Raw genomic sequence first — 26,070 nt, forward strand, 5'->3', positions numbered from 1 at the left:
CTGTCCTCAACGTGGGTTGCTCTCTTCTGGCAGAGCCCAGCTTGTGTCACCCAGGTGTGTGATGCACAAGGTGACCTTTAAATGTCCCTTCCAACCCAAACCACTCCATGATTCCATGCCTCGTGGGACAGACAAACCTCCTGGAGCCTTGCCTGAGTTCTGAGCTCAGATCTGTGTAAGATCCTTGGGTTTATAACCAATCTTCCCCGCACTGACAGCCTGACTGCTAGATTGTCTCATCTCTTATCTGAGCTCACAAGGATATTTCTGCTGGAATTCTGCCAAGTTCCATCTTTCAGGCACCTGGGGAATAAGCAACAATCACAACAGTTCTTCAGCAGCAGCTCCCCTCTAAGAGTCATGCGTGGTGGTTTCATAAATGCTAATCAAAGGAGCTTTACAGCACTGCTGGGAATTGGCTGAATGGCACTTCTGTCACCCTAATTTGTCGATGGGAAAACTGAGGCACAGTGTTCCTGTAAGGTTATGATTTATCCAAAGTAACTTTTTTTATGGTAGGATTTTTTTTTCTCCCTCAAGCATTTAAAGTGGATTTGGTGGATTTGGTCTGAGGTGTCTGCCAGGCCTTGGGTGAGACTCAGCCAATGGAAATGGGATGATTTGGCTGACGGTCCTGGCTTTGGGTACAGCTTCCACTAAATATTACAGGCTTTCCTTAATGAATTAACTGATTATTCCAGCTCTCTCTGAAAACCAGACCAGCACTGATGGGATGTTTCATGCAGCCTTTGCCTGCCGTGGATGATGTGCATGTAGGACCAGCGATAACCTCATTCCTGATTCCCAAATATTCACTTCAAGCCACTCCACCTCCTCTGTACAGACAGATTTACTGTCCAACTGTGTCTTTACACAAATGCCCAGCCCTGGGGGTTGCTGAGTGCTCCAGCATCTCTTCAGGCTGTTTGTCAGGAGCTGGAATGTCTTGTCTGCATCCTGGGGACTGAGCAGGCAGCCCGTGGGATGAGGGGTTTGAGTCTCAGTTTTGCCTCTATTCAGCACATTCTTTTTTTATTTTTTTTTTCCCCTCCTGCACTCATTAATTACTTCCTCATGTGCTGGTTGCTGCCTGAGAAATACTGGGAGTTTTTGAGGTTGTGACAGAGAGGAATCTGGAAGAGGTTAAAATCAGGATTAAGGAATGTTTATCTGAGAAAGATTTGATTGACAGAATAGCTGTGATAAAGCGCTTTGCTTTTGTAAAAAATACTTTACTCCTGCAATAAACTCAGGTTTGGATTTAACCCCATATATCTGCACCAGATCCAGGGCAGTAGAGCCCCAGTGGGAATGAAAGGCTCTGCTTCTTGCTCCTGCATTTATTCAGTATTTATGTGATCCAGAGGATTCTTCCTCATGCAAATCACCCCAACATCCTACACCTCTAAAGGTCTGCAGCCACTGGGCTGAGTATTTTTAGGAAGATCCAGAGGAGTATTTTTAGGAAGATCCAGAGGAGGAGAGACCCCTGAGCTAACAAATCAACCATAGGTGACAGCTCCCTTCAAATCCAACTCCAAATGCTTTGTGCCTCAGGGATTATCTGATCATCTCCTTTTGCTCCCTCTAATCCAGTGGGTGATCACATCTGATGACAGCTTTAAAATAATAATCTGAACAAAACAAGCAATTCCCATGGGAAAGCTCCGGCTGGATGTAGTTGTAAAGAAAATGCTACTTTTTCCCTTGTAGAACAAACCAGGAGTATTAACCATCTGTGCAAGTAGTGCAGTCCTGGAGAGCTCCAGAGCATTTTAATCAGAGCTTTGGGTTTCATAGCAGGCATTTAATGGGCTGTGGGAGTGTTTGCAGCCAGGTTATGTAAATGCTGTCGAGAAACCAAGTGGCTGAAAGAGATGGATGGGAGGAATGTGCTGGGAGGAGGCAGAGGGGAGGTTGGGTTGGTTAGGGGTTGGGGTTTTATAAACCTACAGATCAAACTGGCAACATCCACAAGCCTTTCATGCTGGCCAAGCAGGACACTCTCTCCCTAAAGGCTTTATGGGGTTTGGATTTTCCTTCCAGGGAGACTCACTCTGGGAATGCAGAGCATAAGTGTGGGAGGGAAAAGGCCGAGCAGGGGAGGAGTTTGAGGCAGGAGTCCAGAGGATGAGAAATGACAGCCACAAATGTTTGAAAGTTCTCAAGTGGGCATCTGGATGTGCACAGATTTGGAGCATTAGAGGAACCTGCCAGCTCTCCTGGAGGTGCTGCCCTTCCCCACAAAGGAATTCCCAATTCATTTCCTACAGGAGAGAAAATGCCCCAAATTTAACCATTCCTGGGGCCAAATCTCATCTTGGTGTCTCCAAGGTTAAGGGGTGGGAAAGCTGAAGCATTCCTGTCTTCCCGTAACAAGAAGTGACAGCTTCTAATTAGAATTCATTAGCAGCTGCCCCGGGGAGTTGATGGGACCATTTATCAGGATGTGTTGTTGAAATTGTTTTTCGTTTCACGATGCCACGCTGGCTCAGCACTCTGGGTTTTCTTCCCCAAGCCTACAGATGTCCTTTGAGTCATCTGTGCAGTGCCTAAAAGTGAAAATATGAGATTCCAGAACCCTGAGCAAACTGTGGGCACGGCTGTGACACAGAAGGGGATTGGGGGAGCAAAATGAGGCACAAACCTTGGGGGTTTTTTGAGTTACAAGGTAAAATTCATCATCTAGAAGAGCATTCCATAGAAGCTGGAGTGCAAGGAGATCTGTGCTTAAATCCACAGTTACTGGAAGATGTCTGGATATTCTGGCAGTTACTTGGAACTTTCCTTAAAATATCAACTCCCAGAGCCAAAGTATTCTGAGAGAAATTAATTATTCTTTTAAAAAACATTGTTATTCCAAGAACTTACAGTGCAAACAAAATCCCACCATGTGAACTATTCCATCTTAGATCCTCTGGAAAAAAATCCCATCTTTGCTTTTTAGTTCCACTTCATCTTTCATAGTTTGGACTGGGAATCTTCCTGCACAGGGGACACCTTGCTTTGAGCGCTGGACCAGTCTGTGATTTCAGTTTGTCTTTAATCAAAAGCAATAAAAATTGGTTTCAGAGGGATAAAACCAAACAAGAAGGGGCAAAGAGCATATTCTGCATAGAAAATGCATCACAGCACACTGAGATCCTGGGACTCCATTGCCTGTTTGCCTTTACTGCCTTTCCAAGGTTCAGACATTTTTATTGGAGCCAAGGAACATTCCAGCTTCCAAAGGTAATAAAAGTGCTTTGTGCCAGAAAACAACAGCAAACAATAGCAAAGGGATTTTTGGTCTGTGAGGTGCTGCTAAATTCACTGTTACTGCCTCTCTCAGGGTTCCAGCATCACCCCAATGGGACAGACACCTCATATTCCCAAATTCCTCCATGCCTTCCAAGCTCTGAAGGGTTTAATTAATCTTTTTCCTGGAATGATGAGCTTGTGAATTGAAAGACCTGGAAATTCCAATTCTGTGCTCTGTTCTGGCTGGAGAGCAATTGTGCCACAGACAGAGAGAACTCTGGCACCAGCACAAGATTTTTTCTTCCTACACGACCACTAAGCTTAATGAAGTCCTGTAACCCAGCAAGGCATATTCTACAGACTCCAGGACATTGTTCCCTGAATTTATCTCGCAATATTTATTTCAGAAAGTATTTCAGAAAGGCTGCATCAGCCCCAGCATCCTGGATCATCCAGGAGTTCATTACAAGGCAGCACTCCGGAGGTACAGACATTTCCTCGCTGTGGGTGATGTGCCATTTGTCACTGTATTCCTGCAGGGGGGGGAATTTCTGGGGGAAACAGAGAATTTTTTAAATTGTATTCCCATCTGGTTGGCTCAGCTGAGGCTGGAGCCTGAGCAGGCAGTGCTGAGGTGGTGGGAGGAGAAGGCAGCAGCAGCGTGGAGCTGGCACAGAACACTCAGAGCAGATCTGCATGTTCTGCTCCCTCCTCCAGCATGTTCTCCTGCACCCTGTGGCACCTCAGCATGACACAGAGATGAGAATTCCTCATGATCTCACCCCAGTGTTTTTCCAGGGGAAGCTTCATGCCTGCACAAGCATTCTGCTGCGATCAGCCAGTTGGACACAGGGCTGCTTTGTTTGACTTCATGCTCTGCGGATGTCCAATGACACATCAAGCTGGAAAGATCATTTCTGAGCAACTCAAGCTGGCATTTCCACACATGAGGTGTCAGCCAGGGAGATTTCAGTCAGATTTTTAATACCTCCATAAGCCAAGAGCTTAAATCATCTCTGCTTTGTCACTGTGTGTTAACTGTAGCCATCGACAGATTTAGGGTGAGATTTTAAACATTGCTTAATCACTGTTGGTTTTAAATAGAATAGACTTTCCTGAGCCATGCGTTTGGTGCTGAAAATCCCATTCAGCATTTTTCCTGCACACGGATAATGGGAACAACAGTCTCAGTGGGTTTGCCAGGGAGATGTGGAGCCTGAGGTTCACATCTGTGTTTGGAAGGGATGAGAGGATGTGGGGCTATCTGGGAATCCTCCTAAGGTGGATTCAGCCATCTCCTTCCAGGGATCCATCTCCAGCTGGCAGGAATGGATGTGTTCAGCAGCAAGGCTTCGATAAGGAGAACAACACAAAGCCGTAAAAATGGAAATCAGCTCCTGTTCTGCATCAACCTGGCAAAAATTCTCGCTGTGGCCAACAATGAGCTAATTACAGAAACACCTCTAAGCACGTGAAGTATCAGATTGACTGAGAAGTTGCTACCTGCCTGTATTTTCCTGTCTGAGCAGCCCAGAAGTCTCAAAGCACATTGTTGATTTGCCTCCCTGCCCACATCCCAGGGGCTGTGTGGGGAGATAAAATCTGCAGGAGTGCCTGGGACTCTCCCAGATCCTGGGGCTGGAGGCTCCAGCAGCCAATTTGGCTGCACAAATCTGCTCCTTCCAGCCAGCACTGCCTGCAAAGTCAACCTCAAGGAGCTCCAAATTTTTCTTACATAACACTCAATACCCGGCCTGACTCTCCAAGTACTCTTTGTATCATTTAGACAAGAAAAAAGCCCCTTTAGGGCAAAGTAATTCAAGCCCTTCTCCTGCAGATGATGCTTTGATGGGTAGTGTAAGCTTAGTCCTCCAGTGCATTTAAACACCCTGAGGAGCACAGCACAGGACAATAATGCTGAAAATCCAGCTTTTTCTCCCTGAAACTTTGCCAGTAATTCCCCTCTTCCCCTGCTCCTTGTTTATTTGCCTTGTTTGTTTGCCATTGGCGTGTCCTCCCCGCCTCCAGCTCGGCACAAAGGGACACTGCAGTGTCTCTCACTCCTCCCAGCAAATTCCCTGGATGGAAAAGAGGGAATGGCAGTGAATTCTCTTCCCTGGGCACCGCAGGGACAGGCAGGAGTGGAGAGTGGACTCCGGTAGGGAATGATCAGCCTGGCAAGGTCTCCTTGCTCAGCATCCCCCAAAGTTGGGATGTCCCTCCTGGTGACTCTGCTCTCCCAGGGCCGGCAGGATTTCATGGATTGGGTTTTTCAGCAGGAAAATGATTGTAAAGATCTCCAAACCTGGGCTTGCAAAGGGTTCATCAAGGACTGGAAGGGTGGGGCTGTTGTGTGAGGGTTCATTTTTAAAAATTACCTCTGTTTTACGGCAGGATCTGACAAGAACTACAGCACGAGCACCGTTCATCAAATTCTTGTGTGCAAACCACAGCCAGGGAGGCACAAGGACCTCATTCCCCAGGAGCAAAGCCAAATATTCATCTCCAGCCACACAGGCCTTGACTCAGGTACATGAGTGAGTTGCTTAAATAACTCAGCAATTCCTGCAGCAGCAGGGAAAGAAAAACCAAAAAAAAGGAGGATTGATTTCATTTTCTACCCTGTGGCTGGGCTGAGGCTTAGCCCTGGTGAAATCCCACTGATTTCTCTGCAGTCCCACTCGGGATCACTTTGGGATTTTGGAGGCCCTGTTAATGCAGCAGGATGCTGCTCTGCTCCCAGGCTTTCCCACACATTAGCATTCTGGGCTGGTAGAAATCCATCCCATCACACAGTGCTGAGAATTTTCAAATAATAAAGAAGCCAAGACGCCTGCTGTCACCACCAGCAGCTAATTATAGCAGCATGGACAGGCTTTCCTTGCAGAATTCCATATGCTGTATTCCTCCAGCACAACAAATAAACCATGTTAGAGAGGGAGGGCTGAGAAGACATTGCTGATTTTGAAATCCTCTAACCCCAAAGTCAGAAACACTTGAAAGAATTGAATGGAAATGTGCCTATATATATATATGTATCTATTTTTTTATGTAGCTTTTTCTCGACATGTGCTGCTGGGGAAGTGAGCACGGTGCAGGGGCAGAACCTGATATTTAGCTATTTATTAAGAGTTTTTCTATTAGATTCCTCCACACAACCCTGGGCTTTAGGCACAGCCATCCCAAAATTCAGTTAGTCTTTCACCTGGCACTGCTGGAACACTCAGCAAAGGCCAGGAGGCTGATCCAGTTTTCCTAATTTTTCAGTGATGCTGAGCACTGGAGGCATCCTGCCTTAGCTATTTTTTGGAGCAGCCCCAGTAGGAAGAGGAGACTCCAAATACACCTCAAAGAGCAGAGCTGCTGCCACAGGTGATTATCTCACACAGGCTCCATCCCCTGCCTGCTGCTGCTACCCTTAATTATTCTTTTTGCACATTTTCCAGTGCTAAAAATTGCCTGGAAGGAATAAAGAGGAATCCCCCTTGGGCTTGGATTCTATTAAGCCGTGGTTCCATTTGCTTCAGAGGAGAGAGACCTAAATGTGGAGCTGAATTTCCTGAAAGTTAATTCCCCAAGCTGGGCACTGGATGGATGTAGGTCACTTTGCTTTGTTCTGAGACCGAGCTGAGCTATAAATACCACTCGATTTTCTCGGAAAAGTGGGAGAACTCACATCCTTGCTGCACTATCCAGGTCATTGCCTCCAAAGGCAAAGCCACAAGGTAACATCAGTGGCTCCTGCAGCTCCTCCTGCCACTTCCAGGCTCTGCTTTTTGGGAGAATTTTTTCCAATTTTTCCAATTTATTTTTTTTGGGAGAATTTTTTCCAATTTTTCCAATTTATTTTTTTTAATTAAGCATGCAAAACAGCACTGCAGGACATGCATTTGGGGGAATTATTCTTCCACGCAGGTCCTGAAACACATTTCTCCCCCTCAATCACTGATATATTCTTATCTCACAAACTGTTCACACTCAAAGAACATCATTCCTGTTGCCATCACAGAGGGATCAAGCAGCCCAAGTTTTCCATGTGCTATGTCGGGAAGGTGCAAAATATTAAGATTTCCTTAGGGGGGGAAAAAAAAGCAGGTTAACAGGGATAAATCCATCTAGCCTGGCTGGCCCTGGAGTGGCTTCCATGGCTGACACAAGGAAGGAAATAGTCATGAATATTTCTGTGGAACAGCGGCATCCAGTGGGCAAAGAATAATTCCTGGTAACATCCCTGAAAAATTGGGATAGGCCTGGAAAAGCAGAGGTTTCTCCCAGATATTCAGTGCTGTGCATCTCCAGCTCGTAAACATTGCAATGTCCAAATTTTCCCTGACACCCAAGCTGAGTTTTCCTTGCTGCATTCTTGAATTTTAATATTTTTTAATTTAAAAAAATCTTTAAAATTTTTTTAGAAGAGAAATTAGTGTGAATCTTATTTTTTTTAAATTTAAAAAATATTCCATTTTTAATTTTTTTTTTTTAAAGAGAAATTAACCTGAAAAAAAACCCCCAACCTGACATAACTCAAAGCCTGGGTGTGCAAGCACTGGCAAAGGTAAGGCCTAAATTATTTTGATATTTATTGACTGAGCCCAAAACCAGCTACTCTGTGAATGGATCTTGTAGGACAATTGCTGTTGGCTGCAGGTGAATTGGTGTTGGCTGCACTCACCTACCTTTAATTTATTTTTATATTTATTTTAACATAAATCTGCTTGGCAAAAGGCAAGCTGAGTGAGGGAACAGAGCATGTTCAGACCCACTTACCACATTCCCAAATATTTCCTAGCGCTCACTTTTCACCTTCTGGCCAAAGGCTGACATCAAATGCAGTTGTGGACACAACCAGAGCAGATCAATTCCCTCATTCCACGCTCACATGTCCATATTTCCTCAATTTGTGTGTTCAGCTGGCCTGGCCAACATCACTTTTACGCAACCCAGAGGACAAGGGACACCGAGTGCTCCTGTTTGGCTTTATCAAGTGGCAATGACAAGCTTGTTTTTGGACAGGTCCTTTGTACCCTGCAGCCATAAAACTTCAGTAACAGCTGCTGTGCTGTGACACTGTCTCAGAAATTTGCTCTCTTCAGCCTCCACGAGCTTCAGGCAATGCTGCTGCCTGATGTCCTTCCTTCCTCTGTTTGACTTTCAGGGCTCTGGTGGTGTTCCTGATAGGCTGGAGGGACAGGGGTGGCACTTGGGGTGGTTTTGGTGACCTTGCTGGGAGTGCAGGGTGTTGGGCTGGCAAGGTCTCACCTCTCTAAACCTCAGTGTTTGTGAGGTGTCTCCAGGCTCAGCAGGGGCAAAGTCAGCAGAAGGTGTGTCCTACACCTGCCAAGAGAAATCCATGTCAGCACTGTCGTCTTTGTCATCATCACAGAGAGGATATAAACTCCTAAATTGCCTCTGGAAGTAATTATAAAAGTAGGAGTCTTATGCTTTTAGGTTAAAGGCCAGGCTGGGTGGAGCTCTGAGCAACTTGGTGGAGTGGAAGGTGTCCCTGTCCACAGCAGGGGTTTGGGGCTGGATGCTCTTCAAGATCTCCTCCAACCCAACCTATTCCATGGTTTGGGTGTTCAGATTCATGTCTGGTGGCACATAAGCCACCCATGATCTCATTCCAGGCAAAAGGCTGGGGTGAGCAATGGGAGGATTTCAAAGCCCTCCTGGCCTGCCCTGCTGAACAAAGATACGAATCTCCCTTAGAATTCATAGAATCATAGAATGATTTGGGCTGGAAGGGGACCTTGAAGATCATTTCATTTCACCCCCTGCCATGGCAGGGACACCTTCCACCATCCCAGGCTGCTCCAAGCATCGAACACTTCCAGGGATGGGAGATCCACACCCTCCCTGCACCCAGCCAGTGCCTCACCCCGCTCACAGGGCAGGATTTGCCCCTAATATCCAACCTAAACCCACTCTTAAAAATCTGATCCCGCTAACTAAGGACTCGCTGGACTCAATCATCCCGAAAAACCCAAATCCCAACCACTGAACCACCTGCATCCCCTCATGTCCCCTCACAACCCCTCACATCCCTCCCCATCCCCTCACTACCCTCACATCCCCTCACTGCCCTCGTATCCCCTCACAACCCCTCACAACCCCTCTCCATCCCTCCCCATCCCCTCACACCCCTCCCCATCCCCTCAATTCCCTCACATCCCTCCTCATCCCTCCCATCCCTCCCCATCCCCTCACGCAGGCTCCCCACCGCCCCGCCTGGCCCATCCCCACACGCCGCCGCACCTTTCCCACCACTCCCCAACATTTCCCCTCACCCCGGAGCCGGGGCGGGCCCGGGGCTCCCCGCGGGCTCCCGGGAGTTGTAGTCGGAGCGCCCGGAGCGGAACTACGGCTCCCGGCTGCCCGCGGGAGGGGCGGCCCCGGGGCCGAGCGGCGGCTGCGGCAGCGGCACCGCGGGGACGCGGCGGCCGCGGGGACACGGCCCGGCTCCACACCGGGGCGGGCGGATCGGGGACAGCCACGCCGGCAAGGGCCGGGATTACCGGGAGAAGGGCGGATCTCAGCGCCGGCGCCCACCTGAGCGCCTTCGCCGCGTTCTCCGCCCGCCCGGGCGCGGCTGTGGGGATGGAGGGACGGCGGAGAGCGCAGCGCCGGGCTCGGGGCTCTGGGGATCCTCGGCTCTCCCTTCGCGCTGAGGTACGTGCGCGGCTTTGCCCCGGGTTTTCCCCTCGGGATGGGGTGGTTGTGGCAGCTTTAGCGGGGCGGTTGTGGCAGCTTTAGCCGGGGTGAGGCCGAGCCCGCCGCTGGCGCTCCGGGTGAGGAGGGTGTGAGCAGCCGTCCTGTTCCCGGCAGGTACTGCAGGTACGGCCTGGCTGCCCGAGGGGACAGCGGCGATTCCTGCGGGAATTCCCTGTCCCTGCAGCCTGTGGCGAAGGGAGCTGCGAGATGAGGCACGTGTGGCTTTTTTTCTCTTGTGTTTATGTGTTTCCAATCTTCCTGAATGGAGGTAGAGGCGTGAAAAGCAAGGGTCGGGCTAAAGCCGGACTAAAGGCAGAGAAGTTGGTGCAGCTGCACTGGAGGCACTGAAGGTGTTTGCTCTCATTTCTCTGTCCGTGCTCGGCTGCAGAATTACTTTCTGAATGTCACAAATTCTGGTTTCTACCTCGCTGAGAAGCAAGGGAGCCCTGGCTCACCTTCATGGAGGTCACTTGAGCTTGGCTTTGCTGCTCAACCTTCTCTCTTTTTGGCTAAGAGCCTTATGACATCCTCTGCACTTCTTCGTTGCTATAGGAGGAGTTTATTTGGCTCAAATGAGATACCATTTTTATTTCTCCTCCGCTGAGCAACTCCACGGTTTCCTGAAACTGCCTGCTACGAAGAATGATGCAGATGTTCATCCTTCTAGGACCTTCCTCCGTGCTTGATTACCTGTTGAATTTTTCATTCATGGTTCTAGGATATGGAGGAGTGGATTGTCAAGGGATGCAGCTCCTGTAAATAACCCACATCCCACATTGTTATGATGGGAATGTTGCTGTGTGACAAGGAGATAATGGAAATCAGGAAGGGGAAGCTTCCATAGCCTTGGCAGAGCTGGAGAATTTGTGATCTTTGCTTTCCGCTCTGAGTTGTAGGTGTGTAGGTTTGTGTTTGGAGCAGGTGACATCTTTTGGGCACGTGATGGTTCCTTAAAAAAGTTCTTTTTTAACTTCCAGGGCAGTAGTTTGGATATCAGGACACTCACTGTAATCCCAGCTCTACTACTGGTGTATCTTCAGTACCTTAAGCCTGTTTTTCAGACTGATTTATTCCTGTGGAGGAAGGTCAGGAGCTCCTCTAGGGTGCCTGCAGCATTGTTAACAAACAACCTCCCCGTTGTCATTTAACAATGGCTCTGTTTTATTGAAGAGTTGTTCCCTTTTTAGGCTTCACAAAGGTAAATGTGTTCCCCATCCCTCACAGCTCTGTGAGTCACTGACATGAGAAGGAGCTTCATATTTGTATGATATTTGGCTTGGCTCAGTTCTCTGCTTATTCTGATATTGCTGTATAGCATCATATGTTTTGACATTTATTTTGAGTGCATGTTTGGAGTTCTGTGGCTGCGAAAACCCTATGCCAAATTTGTGGATAAAGAATCTGTTTTTCTCCTGCTTTGGTCTGCAATGGCCACTGCTGGGGTTGTTTGGGAGAACTGGGATGGCATGCACAGCCCCTTTCCACTAAAACTTTGTCAGATGTCTGGGAAACTGCAAAAACTGTGGAAGCACTGCGAGTACGGTGGTTGCAGTTGTCTCCTTCCCTTTTTTTTGTGGAAGGGGTATATCCATGGCTTTTTAAGCTGCCTTGATCGAGAGGTGGGTGGCTCAGGAGCACAGGATGCTCAGAGCTGTGGCTGCTGCCTCTGAAATGAGCTCCTCTCATGTCTGGTGCTTGGTTTTGTTGCTCACAGAGGCAAGTCCTGGTGGTTTCTCTGGAGTTGAAGGCTCTCTCCAACCCAGTCCAGCTCTCTGAGGTCATATTGTCCCTGCCTGCTCCCATCAAATGTTTGCCTTGCTCATCATCTCTGCTCCAGAAGTGCTCCTGGCTCTGGCAGGATTCAGGGCTGTGCTGAATGTGACCGTGCCACTCACAGCAGCCCTGATCCTGCCCTTCTTTCAGCTGCTGTTTTCCAGGGACAGGATGGAAAGTCCTGGTTGAGTTCTGTTTCTTTTTCGAGGATTCTAATTCATGGCTTATCAAGGGCATTTTTGGGGAGACCAAAACACCTTTCCCTACACTCTAACTGGAAGCTCTGATGGGAGAGAGATCACTGGATTCTCCTTAAACAAAGAGAAAGTGGAATCTGTTGTTTCTTGGGAGACTTGCAGAATTTAAATATTTCTTTTCCCTCTCTATTAGTGTTTGAAATTTCCGAGAATACAGAAAAAGTGTTGCAGCATTTAGACTGGAAAATGGAATCGGTGAAGTTACATGTGTGCTGGCAGGACATCAATGGCTCAGTCTCACACCTTGATCCACATTCCTTAATGGGACCCCAAGGAAATTAGGGATGCATGCTGAATCAGGGGTTGAAATTCCCTTCTTTTCCTGTGACCAGGCTGTGGAGAACAGAACTTGGAGCTGGCATGTGTGAGCTTTGTTCCTGGCTCTGCCACCAACCCCACGTGTACCCATGGCTCCATTTCCCACCTGAAAAATGTCCTTGTGTTCTCCAGAGTCCCCAGAACTCAGAGATAACATCTGGATTTGTAAAATGCACAGAGTTGGAGGTGAAAGGATGGACGTGCTGACCCTCAGATCTTGGCTGAGTAAGGAAGGCAACAGCTCCCACTCACTTTGTTCAGCTCCTCCACGTCTGCCTGGCCAAAGGCATGTCAGGAGAGATTAGACTTAAACCTCCTTGATCTGCTTTCAGAGCACAGAAAGGGCAAGTTCGGGGCTGAAAGCAGGCAGGAGTGCAGTGCTGACCCTTCTGGGAGCCTGAAGGGGAATCTCAAGTCGGTAGGATGAGCTATCAAGGCTCATCAGGGATCCAGCAGGTTTCATGCTCCAGCTCCCTCCGTGCCAGGCTGAAGGAGCTGCTTTTCAGTTGGAAAAATCGGAGGAGGTTGTGTTCGTAACTCAGCTGATTTGTTAATCCCGTTGTACCACCGCTGCTGAGGGTAGCAGGGTGTAAATAAATACCTGTGAGCAGCCCTGTGTTTCCTCAGCCCCGTGATTCAACCACCCCTCAGGACTTCAGAGTTAACTCCTCTTGATTTTTTCACTCCTGCAGTAAGTCCGAATTTTTATTTTGAATGACTTCTGGGCACACTTACTGCCCTTCTGCACAGGCAAGGCAGTGGTGCCATTAGACTGAAGTTTTATGAAGTTTTAACTGCTCAGACTCAGATTTTAGTGGTAAATAGGAGTTGATGGCTGGTGTGAGAGAGATGCAGACCTGAGCTTTACCAGGGCTCCACACCATCAGCTCTGGGCCAGATGGTCTTGCCTCTGAGAAATATATTAGAGCAATGTCAAGGAAGAGCACAGTTGAAATCCGCTGCCAAGACAGATTTCTCACTGTTGGAATATGTTTCTGTCTGATCCTCTATTTCGAGATGATTGAAAATAGTTCTGGAAGGGATTTTGCTGAGGCCACCTAGTCCATCCTTTTCCACAAGGCATGATAAAGTGCACTGAAACCCTTCCTGATGGATCTGTTAAGCTTGTTCTTTAAGCAATGGAAATTTTCCAGCTGCCCTGGGTGGGTTGTGTTTGACTTTAATAAACTATTTTTTTTTTATATTGTGGCCTTTGTCACTATCCTGGACACAGAAAAAAAGGATGCAAGTGGCTGATTATTGACCTCTTAATGCCAAGGGCCAGAAAAGTGATGGTGATTCCTGGCAGGAGATGGGAGAGGAATCACTCAATGCAATACTATTGAGTTTTTGTTTTCCACAGGGATCTTCCATGGAGGGCATGGCAAAGTTAAAATACCATTCTCCCATTTTTTTCCATGCAAAGTAAAAAAGACCTTCATTCAAACTTAGCAAATAATTGCTTTTTTTCCCCTTAAACAACATTACCTAGTGTGTGTGTGTGGGTGGGCAGGGAGTATTTGTTTTTGCTGTAAAGCAATGTAAATTTAACTCTGAGATCTGCTATTGAGGAAAAAAGTGGATTCTCATCAGCTACTGAGCTTTTTCAAGGCTCCAGGCTCAAATCTGCAAACTGTCGGCTCCAATTAAAGCAAATGGCTGGAGCTGTTTTTTCTCCCTCCTGGAAAGAACACAGTTCATCAAAAGCCAGAAGGAAATTTCATCGGGCTCATGAGCAATTATCTCATGGGATGTAATAAGAGACATCCACGAGATGCCCAGTGTGAACTTTCACTTGTAATCACTTTTGATTCTCCACTGGGCAGACGAGCACTGATCTCAGCAATTTGAAGTTTTCCTGTGGAGCAGAAGCTGTTGGAGGGAACTTGTGCTCTTGTAAGGTTTGATTGATGTCGACTCAGAAATGTGGATTTGGAGCATCCCTGAGCTGGCAAAAGGTATTTCAGATTTAGGAGTGGGGTGGGTTAACCCTGCTGGGCAGATCCCAGTGGGACAGGGAGCAGGGCTGGAAGGGTAAAATTCAGAAAGCAGGACTTCCTCAGCTGTAAGGATTGCTCAGGAAGGCAAAGAGACTCCAAACATTCCCCTTTCCTATTTCTTCCCCCAGTTTTTATTGCTCTGATCACTCGGGGTCAGCTGCCCTGGCTGCTTCCTCCCAAATTCCTGTGCACCTTCAGTGGGAAAACCAGAAAAGGCTTAGATTGTTCAGCACTGCTTTGGTCTCAAATCCAGAACAGAGCACCAGACAAGCTGCAGTGAAGAAAAATCCCAGCCAAACCCAGTTCACTGTGGTGTACCACAGCTTGTGGTGGTGGCAGCCTGTGCCAGCTGCTTCTTTTTGGTTTATGGTGGTGTTTCCCAAAGGTAGTGTTTGCATTTCTGTGTTTTAAAGCAAATATTGACCATTGTGCAATCTGGTTTATTGCATGGTTTAGTCCTTCAGTTAGCACGGAGCTGATTCATGGAAAACACTGTGCTGTGTCTTTGCTCCTGGGTGATCACTGTCACTTTCTTTTTAATTAATTTTGTTACTCACTGGTGACAAAAAGCCCTTTTCGCTCCACAGATCTCAGTGACAAGCCCAGCTTGGATTTTGTGCAGATCAGGACTGGTTTTGGAGCAGGTTCACTTTTCTGTGTCTTTTTTTGTTGTGGAGGGAGGTTGAAATTTGGGTAAGAATTAAAGATTCAAGGCCAACTCAGTTTATTTGGCTTTTGTGTCCACTGAAGCTGTTAGGTCCTGCCATTCTCACACACAGTGAACCCAAAATTTAAGATATGTAATTTCTCTGTAACATCTTCCACATTTAGGATTTATTCTGAGGTTGTTGGCCATTTTTTAGGAAACCAGAATGCTGGAATCAAGCATTTACACAAAACTCCTGCTCCTGAACATTCACAAATCTGCTGGAGCTTCCTTTAGACTCACATCCTCTAACAAGGTGAAGGAATAGATGGAAAAGCAGAGTGAGAATCACTAAAATATCGCCGAAAGGGAAAGGGAACAACTCAATGCCAGGACACAACCAGTGTAAAATGGAATGTAAAAATCAGTGTGGGCAAAACAGATCAATGGGCTGGCATTTGTAAAGGCCAAGTGTTGATTGCAGAGATAAAATGCTCGGTGGGGACTCTGAGCCTGGATATTTTTAGCATTTCCTCGCTGTGTTTCAGGATGTGCCTGTGCCTGCTCTCGGTGACGCCGAAATGACAAGATATTAATCCCTGAGCAAAGGCCTATTAATCACCTGCTTTATTCTGTTTATGTAATACAGTTAAATATACTCTGGGAGCAGGTGAGGTTTGAGGCTTGGAAATCATTTTGCCTCATGCAAGCTTTTTTTTTTTTTTTGATTGATTGGTTTTACCAGTGGCTGCTGCCCTATATCTGGTTTTTATTTTTTCATCTGAGGCTGTTTTATCAGTAAAATGGGTTGCTTGATCTGCTGTTGGTATTTAAGCCACAAAACCAGCATCTGCTCCTCTCTCCCTCCCTCCCTCCTTCCCCCGTGCCAGTGATGCCATTTAGCAAAATTTTAGGCTAAACAAAATTCCTGGCTGCACCGAGGGAAAGGGAAGAAAAGCATCACTGAGGCCTTGTGGCTTTGCAGGGGAATATCATGGAATTCCAGGCTGGTTTGGGTTGGAAGGGAAATTAAAGTTAATTTTGGTCCTGCACTGTCCCAGGTTGCTCATGTCCAGCCTGGCCTTGGACACTTCCAGGGATCCAGGGAGAAATCAGTACTGCTAAAAACCAGCAGTTCTTAAGTCAGTATGAGCTGACTTAATTCAGCCATTACACCAAAATTGTGTCTGTGTTGATATTCCTGGCGTGAAGATGTGCAAAAGTTAAGTCTTGAAGCTTTACAGTGGTGGTAGTTGATCAATCCACACATTTAATGGCTTGATAAGATTATTTAATGGCACTGGAAGAGTCAAAGGGAACAAAAAGAGTAAGAAATGGGGGCTGATGTTATTTTCAAAATGCTCTTTTGGGGCTTATCAGTTGGGAATTTCAGGCTGGAGGGAGCTGCTGTGGAAAGGACCCTGAAATAGAAGTTCTGCTGCAGCCACCTCCACGTGTGTTCACAAAGGATGGCCAGAAATGAGGGAAATGTCAAAGCCTGAGCTTGTGCTGTTTTGGAGAAGTGTGGAGAAGCTCCAACTGTTTTGGAGAAGTGTGTGATTTGCAATTAAATCTCTCTAAAGTGGAGCAATTCACCTCAGAAGACAATGTAAACACCATGTAAAGGAAAGAAAAAAAAACCTACTTTTTTTAAAAAAAATTTTTAAACACTTCCTCTGTTTACCACGCTGTTCAAATAGTGTGATCAGCAGGTTCCAGGCTCTGATTTTTGTCACCTGCTTACACCACTGCTGGGTTCTGTTTGCTGTGGGGCCACAACAGCAGCGACCTTTGCCTCCCACGAGGTGCATATTGGGTTGTCACAGCTGAATATTGGCAGAAAAGTTGCCACAGTTATTGCAGCTAAAATGTTGTGGATTAAATACCAGAGTATTTTCCCTTTGTTCCAGTTAAGTTTTAGTGGGATTTCCTCAAGATGGGCTCAGAGATTAGGCCTGGGTTGCTCTTTCCTGTGTCACAGTAGGCAAGGTCAGGATGTTAGATGAGGATTCAGAAATCTGCTTGCGTCTTATAATGGATTTTTTGTTCATGGTTACTCGGAATTCCCAAGGGAAACCGATGTTTTCTCTGTGAATCACTTCTGGCAGCAATACCTGTCCTTCCCTGGAATAATTAGGGCCCAGGCAGCATCAAGGGAGGAGTATTTGCTTCAGTGAGTGAAACATTTCCACTTAGGAAGTCAATAATGCTGCTCTGGCAAGGCTCAGACCACAAGAGCGCTGTAATTCATCTCAGAAAGATTCTGAACAACCCTTTCCTCCTGTTCTGCATCTCCCCTGCGGAGGAGCTGGGAATGCAGGATGTACTTGGTGCATTCTGGGGTGGAAAATGGAATATTCCCATTAGGAAGATGTCCTTAGATCAGCCAGCAAGGGACTGGTGGTGGTTTTTCCAGCACTGACAGCTCCTTTAGAAGCATTCAGCATCGCAAATGTGCAGCTGAGCTCCAGCAGCATCCAGAATCGGTGGGAAGGTGCATGGGGAAAGTGTGGGATTGCCTTTCTGGGGCACAGGGTTGGCTCTGCTGTTGGGATTGTCTGCTGGGCACTTGTCAGGATGTGTCAGTGCCAGCCTGCTCTGCTCTCGTCAGGTAGGGAGGGATTATCCTCCTTTATGCTGAGGGGATTTATGTCTTATGGGTTTGTGGCACAGCCTGGAATGTTCTCTGGTGATCAATAATTGCTGGAACTGGCATTGCCTTCCTTGGGGTGCTGAAAGGTCTGAAGCCTGTGGTGTTTCATTCCTTCCTGGGCAGGGAGAGAAGGCCCAGAGAAATGGCAGAAAACTCTTTAGGCTGGCAAGTGACTCTCTATCCCCATCCAATACCCTGTGGAATTTGTTGTTTCCTTCCCTAAGGAAGCGTGGAATTCCTCTGGATGGAACAGGAAGGGGTGGTGGTGGTGGTTCTCTTTAGGAAAAGCCCTGGAACAATAATTGAATTGTGTTTCTCGTTCTACCTTTGCATTGTGGGATGTTCCCATTCGTTTTCTCTGCTTAGCTGCCTTGACTGGTTCTTAGCAGCCTTGAAAAAAAAAAAAAAGCAGTTCTGCCTCTCAGTTGCAGTGATAAATAGTCCATTTTATTCATCTCTGATCTGGAGGAAGAGAGAGACTCTCACCAGAGCTCTGCAGAGCTTTCTGAAAGGAATATTCTTTGATAATTCCTGCCTTCATAAAGACAGTAAACACTGGTGCACCTTCAGCTCAGCAATGTTACATCCACCCCCACAAACCCCAATGAAAGAGTCGCCCAGGGCGACTTTTAGCGATGATTAGAAGCAAAGCTGATGTGAAGTTCAAAAGGACAGCTGGGTTTGATGCTGTTCTCATGTGACAGGTGTTGGGATGTCACAGTGAAGCGTGGCAGGGAGAGGCTGAGGCTGCAGAGATGCTGAGGCTGAGCAGAAATCAGCCTCGTTCCACACGCTGGAAATGGGGTTTTGCATCAGACGACTCCTCCATGCATTCAAAAGGGGATGTTTGGCTGGAGGATGGGTTTATTTTTAGGGCTTGGTGGTTTCAGTTGCTTTTCTTGGTAGGTGGGAGATTTGACAACACGGCACAGGGCCCAGAGCTGCTCCTGTTGCTGGGGCTGAGCACATCCCAGCAGCTGGACCAGGCTCCTCACCCTGGGCTGAGCTGCCTCTGTGTCATGGCACTGGGGGAGCTTTGCTCCTGACATCTGCATTATTCAGCCCTTGGCATCCCCTTGGGCCTTTTTTTCTAATTTTTGAGAAAATCTGAAAGTTATTGTCAGCTCAGGAGGAGCAGGGAGACCCAGGGATGCCCAAGGATGCTACATGAGATTTTTCCACGTGTTGAAAACCACACTCCTCTGTCCTGTTGTGCTGGTAAAGGGAGAAACAAGGATTTGAGAATGTTTGATTTGAGAATCTGTTCGATTTGAGAATCTGATCTAAGTCAGAGCTGAGGATGTGCTGCATCTGTGTGGCATTCACCTCATTTACCCATTGTCATGGCAACAGTTGGGAAGGCTGTCCCTGTCTCACTGATCCCAGCACTAAATCTGCTGGGTTTATTGCAGCTTGAGCAATAGCCCTTCCCTGTTCCTGCTGCAGCTCATGGATAAATAACAGGAAAAGACTGAAATTAATCTGATATTGGCCATGTTTTGGAAAAACTGCAGTTACTTGGGGAAAACGGACAAACGCTTCTTTCAACTTCTAAAACTTCCTGTGTCCTCAAATCAAAACTAAAAGTGGCCTGAAGAGGCAAGTGAAACTCGACAGTGCAGTATGAAGATAAGATGCATGTGAGGACACTTCCTGAAAAATAGACCGATATTGACTTTTATTGCTGAGATCGTGCTGCTGGTGTTTTCCTGGTCATTTCTTTCGATTTTATTTACTGTGCTTGCTTGTTTCTGTTACTGTTCTGTCTCTGGTGGCTGTTGTGCTTATTCCTGAGCTTGGAATCACGGGTTGGTACTGGAATTTTGTAATTTGCCCGGTTCTCCCCTCACACACAGCACTCTGGAACAAGTTTTTGGGGTTGGTACTGGAATTTTGTAATTTGCCCATTTCTCTCCCCTCACACACAGGACTCTGGAACAAGTTTTTGGATATTATTGCAGACGATGATGAACCTTGGAAGCTTGCTGAGTTTTTATATCATCCCCATCAGCGCTCAAGCTGTGAGGATCCCAGTTTTGAATAAAACAGAGATTTATCTGCTCAAAAATCAGGCTTTTTTGGGGGGGGGAAGGATGCACGGAGTGGCATCACCCAAATTGCTCTGTGTTCCCAGGTGTGCTGACCATGCTGCCCGCAGTGCTGCCGCTCTCCCCTCCCGTCTCCGAGACCCCCGTGCAGGAGGAGCTGTAGGGTTTGCAGTGCAGATCCATGGACCTGGAGCCCCATGCCAGCATGCAGGTGGGCATGAGGGTCGTGCGTGGCGTGGACTGGAAGTGGGGCAGCCAGGACAGCGGCGAGGGCAACGTGGGCACCGTGGTGGAGATCGGCCGGACGGGCAGCCCGACCACGCCCGACAAGACCGTGGTGGTGCAGTGGGACCAGGGCAACAGGACCAACTACAGGACAGGCTTCCAGGGGGCCTACGACCTGCTGCTCTACGACAACGCCCAGATAGGTGAGCAGGGCAGGGCAGGGCACAGCCACTCCTGCCCCCTGTGCCAGCCTTTGGCACCTGCCTTGGTGGTGGCAAGGATGTTCCTGTTCCACTCTGTGCAAAGGCTCTGCTTTCCTCCTTTTTCCATCTGGGAATTCAACACTTTCACTTGATGCCTTAGGATTTTGGCTTCTATATTTTTTAGGTGTCTGTAATCCTGTGATTCTTAATGTATAACTCTGAACTCCACACAGGGTGCTGAGCTGCTGTTCTCTCATTTTTAGACAAAACAATTCTTCTCTAAGCTTGAAATTCAATGACACTTTACTGTCTCATGCCCCAAGATATGTAAACAGCAGTGAATTAATTGGGGGAGAAATCTTGGAGTAATTGACTTCATTACTTGAAACTGTAATTGGAGGATCAACCCCAATGTGCAAATGGACAAAACCTATAAAGTATGAAAAACCTGTGACCTTATAAAAACCTTATAAAGTAGGAAAAAACTTACTTAAAAGTATGACCTGCTGTCCATTTTGGATGTAGTCCCTGAGTGGGCTGTGACTGCCCTAAATGCACCTGAAGGGCCTTCAATAAATTTGCCTGCTTTTTATTCTCTTACCTTTGTCTGGCCTGTGTTTTAGGTAACCCTTTGGCACTGATTCTGTCCTTCTGCTGAGTCCCTCAGCCAGGAAATGGATATTTCAAATTACACCTATCCCTTTTTATTATATTATCCCATCACCTTCAATAAATACACGATTTTTTTGCCGTTTAAAACATACATTCATCAAGTTTCAGTTTATTCCCCTTTACAGTCATGTGTCCTAATTCTGTAAAACATGGGCTAGAGGAGTTTTTTCATTCAGAGCAGTTGTGCCAGGATTTTCTAGCCCTTAAATAATTTCCCTTTAGAAACGTAGCTGTTTCAATGCCCAGCACTAAGCATGGCACTCTTTCAGGAGCAGCACTCATGCTGTAATGAGCAGAGATAATTACTTGAGATATAACTAGGATGAACAATGGGAATGTCAGAAGCTGGAAAGAGGTGAACACAGGAGTCACAGGATTTCTAGGTGCATTGTGTTTGCGTGTGAAGCACTTTTACCTCCCTTGGCTCTGTGAAATGTCTTTTTCTGGAAAGGTTTGGCATTCTGCAGTGCCAAAAAGCGATTTAAATCCCTGTGCAGTTCTAACCTGTTTTTCTGTGGAATTTTTGTGCATCTCCCATCCCCTTTTGCTCCCCCAGGTGTCCGACACCCCAACATCATCTGCGACTGCTGCAAGAAGCACGGCATCCGGGGGATGAGGTGGAAATGCAAGATGTGCTTCGACTACGACCTGTGCACCCAGTGCTACATGAACAACAAACACGACCTGTCGCACTCCTTCGAGCGCTACGAGACAGCTCATTCCCAGCCGTGAGTCCTCTCCACCCCCAGGGGATTTAGTCCAGCTCAGTCCCATCCTAGGGCTCTCCAAAACGTGCTCTGTGCACCCCAGGGCTGTGCAAAAGAACCCAGAGCTTGGCTCGTGTTAAATCCCGTGGCTGTGGGATTTGTAAAGAATTAAATATAAATATATCAGGCAGCGCTCAGTTTTTATTGATTGGGTTGCATGACCAGAAAGGTTTATTCTGTAGAATAATAGAAGGCTTGGTTGGGCAGTTTTATGAAGCTGTATGAGAAAAGGGCAGCAAACAGAAATCTGCAGAGTGGTTTTGTAAAGTGCCAAAAGAATGCTTTTCTGCTCTGGTTTTTCTCTTCCTCACCCCCCACACAATTAAATAATTTCTCAGACATGCTTTGCTATTTGCTGTTCTCAGGCCACAGTGAAGCTGGCAGGGATCTTGCACTCCCAAATTGTTGATTTATTCTTGGGGTCTATTCGCTGAAGAGCAGCACCTTCTCATTTACTCCTGCTCTGCACATTAATCTTTTTTAGAGGTGACTGCTGCACTGATGCCTCTGGAACAGCACCTGTAATTTTATGCTCCTCCATGATTTGCCAAAACATGGGAGATCTGTTCTCCTGTCCTGAGCAAGAACTCAAAAATAGTCTCAGCAGTACTTTTATTTGCACCTCCTAAAGTGGGCATGAAGATGAATCATGTAATCCTCTTGCCTTCAGGAGAAGGAATAAGAAATCAGCTTATCTCTGTCATTGGTTTTCTTTTTTTCTTTCTTTTTTTTTTTTTTGCCTCCTTTTGAAAATATCACTGTGCCTTGCATCCATCTGTGGAATGAAAAGTGTAATTACTGTGCTAAAGGCAGCGGTGTGGGATTTGCAGCTGCTTTTCCTGCCATGTGGGAAGCTCTGCCTGGAGCTGATTGTGCCAGTGTTGGTTGAGCCAGAATTCCGAGGGATTCTGCTGTCCAGAGAATCTCCCCTCTGAGCTCTGAGCCCTGTGTTGATCCACCAGATCAGGGTGTTTGTGGAACTGATTTTAATATGACAAACCAGCCAGATCCTGCTGTGAAATGAGCTTCACAATTTGGTGTGGCAATAAAAACACACATCTCGGTAAAAATAGACATGTGGGGTTTTTTTTTTTTTCTCCTTCTATTAATAAGAGAGTCATCTCCAAGTAGTTACCTCAGGGATGCCTGCTTGTGGCTTTGATTTGAGCTCAAGGTACATCATTTTATTCATATTTAAATTAAAAAAAAATAATTAAAAAGGCAGTGCTGCAGAGCAGCCCTAATTTTCTGCCTTGTGCTGGGGACTTCCCAACTCTGCATCCTTTGGGAAGCAGGGAGCTGACCTTCCCCAGGAACACCTGGGATCAAAAGGCAGATTTCTAGGTAATTCCTCCCCAGGACTCATCCCCTGCAGAACTTGTTCCCTCTTCTGAGGAATCCCAGTGGTGAAAGATATAAAATAGAGCAATTTTCTCCTCCAAGGCTTGTCTCTGCCTGTGTCCAGGCTGCTGGAGGAGCTGGGCAGTGGAGTTCTTGCTGTCAGGGTGAGAAAGGGAGTTTGGAGGGTGGCCAGGAAACTTGCCAGGGCCAGAGCTGTCCTGTGTGAATGGTTTGACTTTCCCAGGAGCTGCAGCACCACTCTGGAATGTCCTGGAAGCACTGGAAAGCTCTTCAGAGGTGCAGAGCAGAATGTGATGTGTGATGGTGCTTTGGTAGCTTTTTGGTTAGGTTGTTGTTTTATTTGTTTCCTAAATTCTTTTGCCTTTTAAATTTTTTTAGTTCTATGAGTGTGGCTGGTTGAGTGGTTAGAGAAAATGTCATAAAAATTAACTTTACATGCCAAAAAGAACTCTAGACGTAGTCCAGTGTGTCTGACACCAAGTCTTTGTAAAATTAGCTCTATTCTGATTTCCATTGCTATGTGTTAGCAGGAATAAGCATCTTCATTAAAAAAGGAATTAAAAAATGAAAAGGTAAAGGGACGCAGCATGAGCCTGTCAGGTGTGGCAGTGATTTCTGGGAGCCTCAGTGAGGGGCAGGGATAAACCAGCAGCTGAAATTGGGTACTGGAACACCTTCCCTGCTGCTCTGTGTGCCAGGTACTGATTCCAGCTGAGCTTTGGGATGGAGAGGAATTAGAAATTTCCCAGGAAGAAGCTCCCCGTTGTGGAAAGCTGCAGTTTTTAAAGATGAATGAAAAGCTCACGTTGTGGTTCTTGGAAGTCACTGAGCTTTTGGAGCAAACAGGTTGTCACAAATGGGTTTTGTTTCAGGATTTGACCGAGGGTGGCACAATAACTGCAATAAATGTGTGTTTTCTGCAGGAGCTTTCACACAGGGAGCTGGCAAATTAAAACCCTTTTACTCCGAAATCTCTCGCAGTGCAAGGGCAGGAAGGAAGTGGAAACATCTTTGCTTTAATGCAAATGTAGCCCTGGGATTTGTTGGTTCAGGGTTCTGCAGAGTGCTCTGCAGTTGAGAATGGAATGTCCTGATGTGAAACAAAGGGATTTCTGACCTCTGAACAATGCCATGGAGAGGATTTCTTTGGAATAAGGGAGGTCTGAGCTGTGCAGAGACTTTGCTGTAGGCACTGCTGCATCCTTTTCCAAGAACAGGAATTGCCTGCTTATGACTCACTGGGACTATTGCTTAGATCACTCATCTCTTTTTTTCTTTTTCTTCTTCTTCTTTTTTTTTTTTTTCTTCTAAATAAAGTAGAAGATAAAACCTTTGGCAGTTCCTTGAGGACAAAAAGAGAAAATCAGAGTATTTAAAAAGGCATGGTAAATGCTGTGTGGATTTGGGTTTTGTTGTTGAGTGGCTGTGAAACACAGAGTGAATCTCCTTTAGAGACCAGGATTCTCCCACTCCTTTCTCTGGCAGGGAATGGGGATCCTTTGGGATTTGGGAATTTTTCACCAATTCCTGCTGCCAGAGCCACCCCATGGCACCTGAACCAGGCAAGGCCAACACATCCGTGTTTGTAGCAGGTCACTAATCCAGGATTGAGGAGATTTAACCCCAGACAGGCACTGCAGAGGGTTCCCAATCAGTTTTCTAAAGAGGCTTTGAAGACACCTTTACCTGAAGGCTATTTCAGGTCTTAAAATGACCTGAGTTCGAACTTTCAGTGACAGGAAGTGCTGATTTTTATTTAAATTTTGCTATTTGGGGTAATCTCTTCCTGACCTCCTAATTTTTTATTTTTTATTGGTCTTGTTTGGTTTGAATTTTACGACTGTTGTGGGAGAGGATCTCATCCTTGGCTTAAAAGGATGGAACAGCTCAGTTTTACTGAAGAGCTTTTTTTTCAGAGTCGTTGTATCCATTTGCTGAATATGTGCTTAGTAATTGGGAGATAAATCAGTGTCTGTGAGCAGGGCAGCAAAGCAAAGCTCATCGAGTTTATATCAGGGCTGGAGAACTCAGGCACACTCTGGTGAGTTCTGCAAATAATCAAGCCTGAGATAATCCCCTACAAAATATTCATGTTGTTATATTCCCTTTCATTTCACTGGCATTTTGGATCACCTGCTCAGGGATGGGGCTGAGTTGAATTTCAGATCTGCTGTATTTTACCCAGGCTGTTTTCTAGGCTTCACTCAGCAATAAATCACAACCTCAACAGTTTTTCACAAACCCTGGTTGGTTGTTTTTTCCCCTGGCAAACAATGGAGCTGGAGAAGCCAGCGAGCTGCGCAGGGAAATGTTTTGTGTAATCAGGCATAAGAAATACAAATATTTTCTCCCATTGTGTTTTATCCTGTAGTCAAAACAGAGATTGCAGTTATTTTCATCTGTAATTCTTCAACCAGCTCTGTCTGGTGGAGTTACCAGCTGGATTTGGCAGTCAGAGCCAGGAACAAGTGCGTGCTCTGATTTAGGGCTGTGCAGCGCAGACCCATTCAAGGCAGCTTTAATAATCCAGCCTCCCATCTGTGGCTGCTTATATGAGAGGCTGAACTGAGCCAGCAGCTGAGTGACAACTGCTGGGTGTTTGATTACTGGGCAATAAAGGGATGCAGGTTTATTTACATGGTAACCTCCTCAACATGTGTTATTTATGCAGTGGTGGTTGAAGCGAAGAAATTTGGGTGAGGGATATTTGGGATAGAATGTGACTCTTCTGTGCTGAAGTTTTTATCCCCTGACTTGTAAGAAGTGCTCATGAAGTGTGAATGGATTTATTAATATGAATTTATTCATTTTTTTGTTAATGAATTTGTATAATTTTACTTTAAAATCAAAACCCACCATGATTTGCCAGATAAACTGCCTGTGCCTCCTTAAAAAAACCCAAACATGAATACCATTGCCACACTGGGGCTTCCCTTGTGTAATTTGGATTATTCTGTTTGATTTGTAGAACAGGGATTGTGTTTCAATGACATATTTTATCTTTATCTTCTCTGGAATTACATGATCAAAACTATAAGCAAGAGAAACCTTCACTAAAGCAGCCTTAGCCTGTGTTTTGAGCTAATAATGATGTTTGAAGGATGGTAATGAAACATTTTCACTCCATGTGCTCTGTGGTGTTTCTGCATCTTCCCAGTGCAATATTCTGCCTTTAAGGGCTCTGTGTGAACATCT

General features: G+C 46.4%; 1 protein-coding gene across 3 annotated transcripts in view; it reads left to right on the forward strand.

Moving 5' to 3' along the window:
* Positions 1-9,654: 9,654 nt before the first annotated feature.
* MIB2 (MIB E3 ubiquitin protein ligase 2) overlaps positions 9,655-26,070 on the forward strand; it is a 38,871-nt gene continuing 22,455 nt past the window's right edge. For all 3 annotated transcript variants that reach the window (XM_085080243.1, XM_085080246.1, XM_085080247.1), the window contains exons 1-3: positions 9,655-9,909; positions 19,733-20,074; positions 21,303-21,474. In XM_085080243.1, the coding sequence (XP_084936369.1) occupies positions 19,828-20,074; positions 21,303-21,474 (419 nt within the window). In that variant the 5' untranslated portion in view covers positions 9,655-9,909; positions 19,733-19,827. The remainder of the gene's footprint in view (positions 9,910-19,732; positions 20,075-21,302; positions 21,475-26,070) is intronic.

The sequence above is a fragment of the Lichenostomus cassidix genome, chromosome 21, assembly GCF_008360975.1.
Source record: "Lichenostomus cassidix isolate B80296 chromosome 21, HeHo_3.0, whole genome shotgun sequence".
NCBI lineage: Eukaryota > Metazoa > Chordata > Aves > Passeriformes > Meliphagidae > Lichenostomus > Lichenostomus cassidix.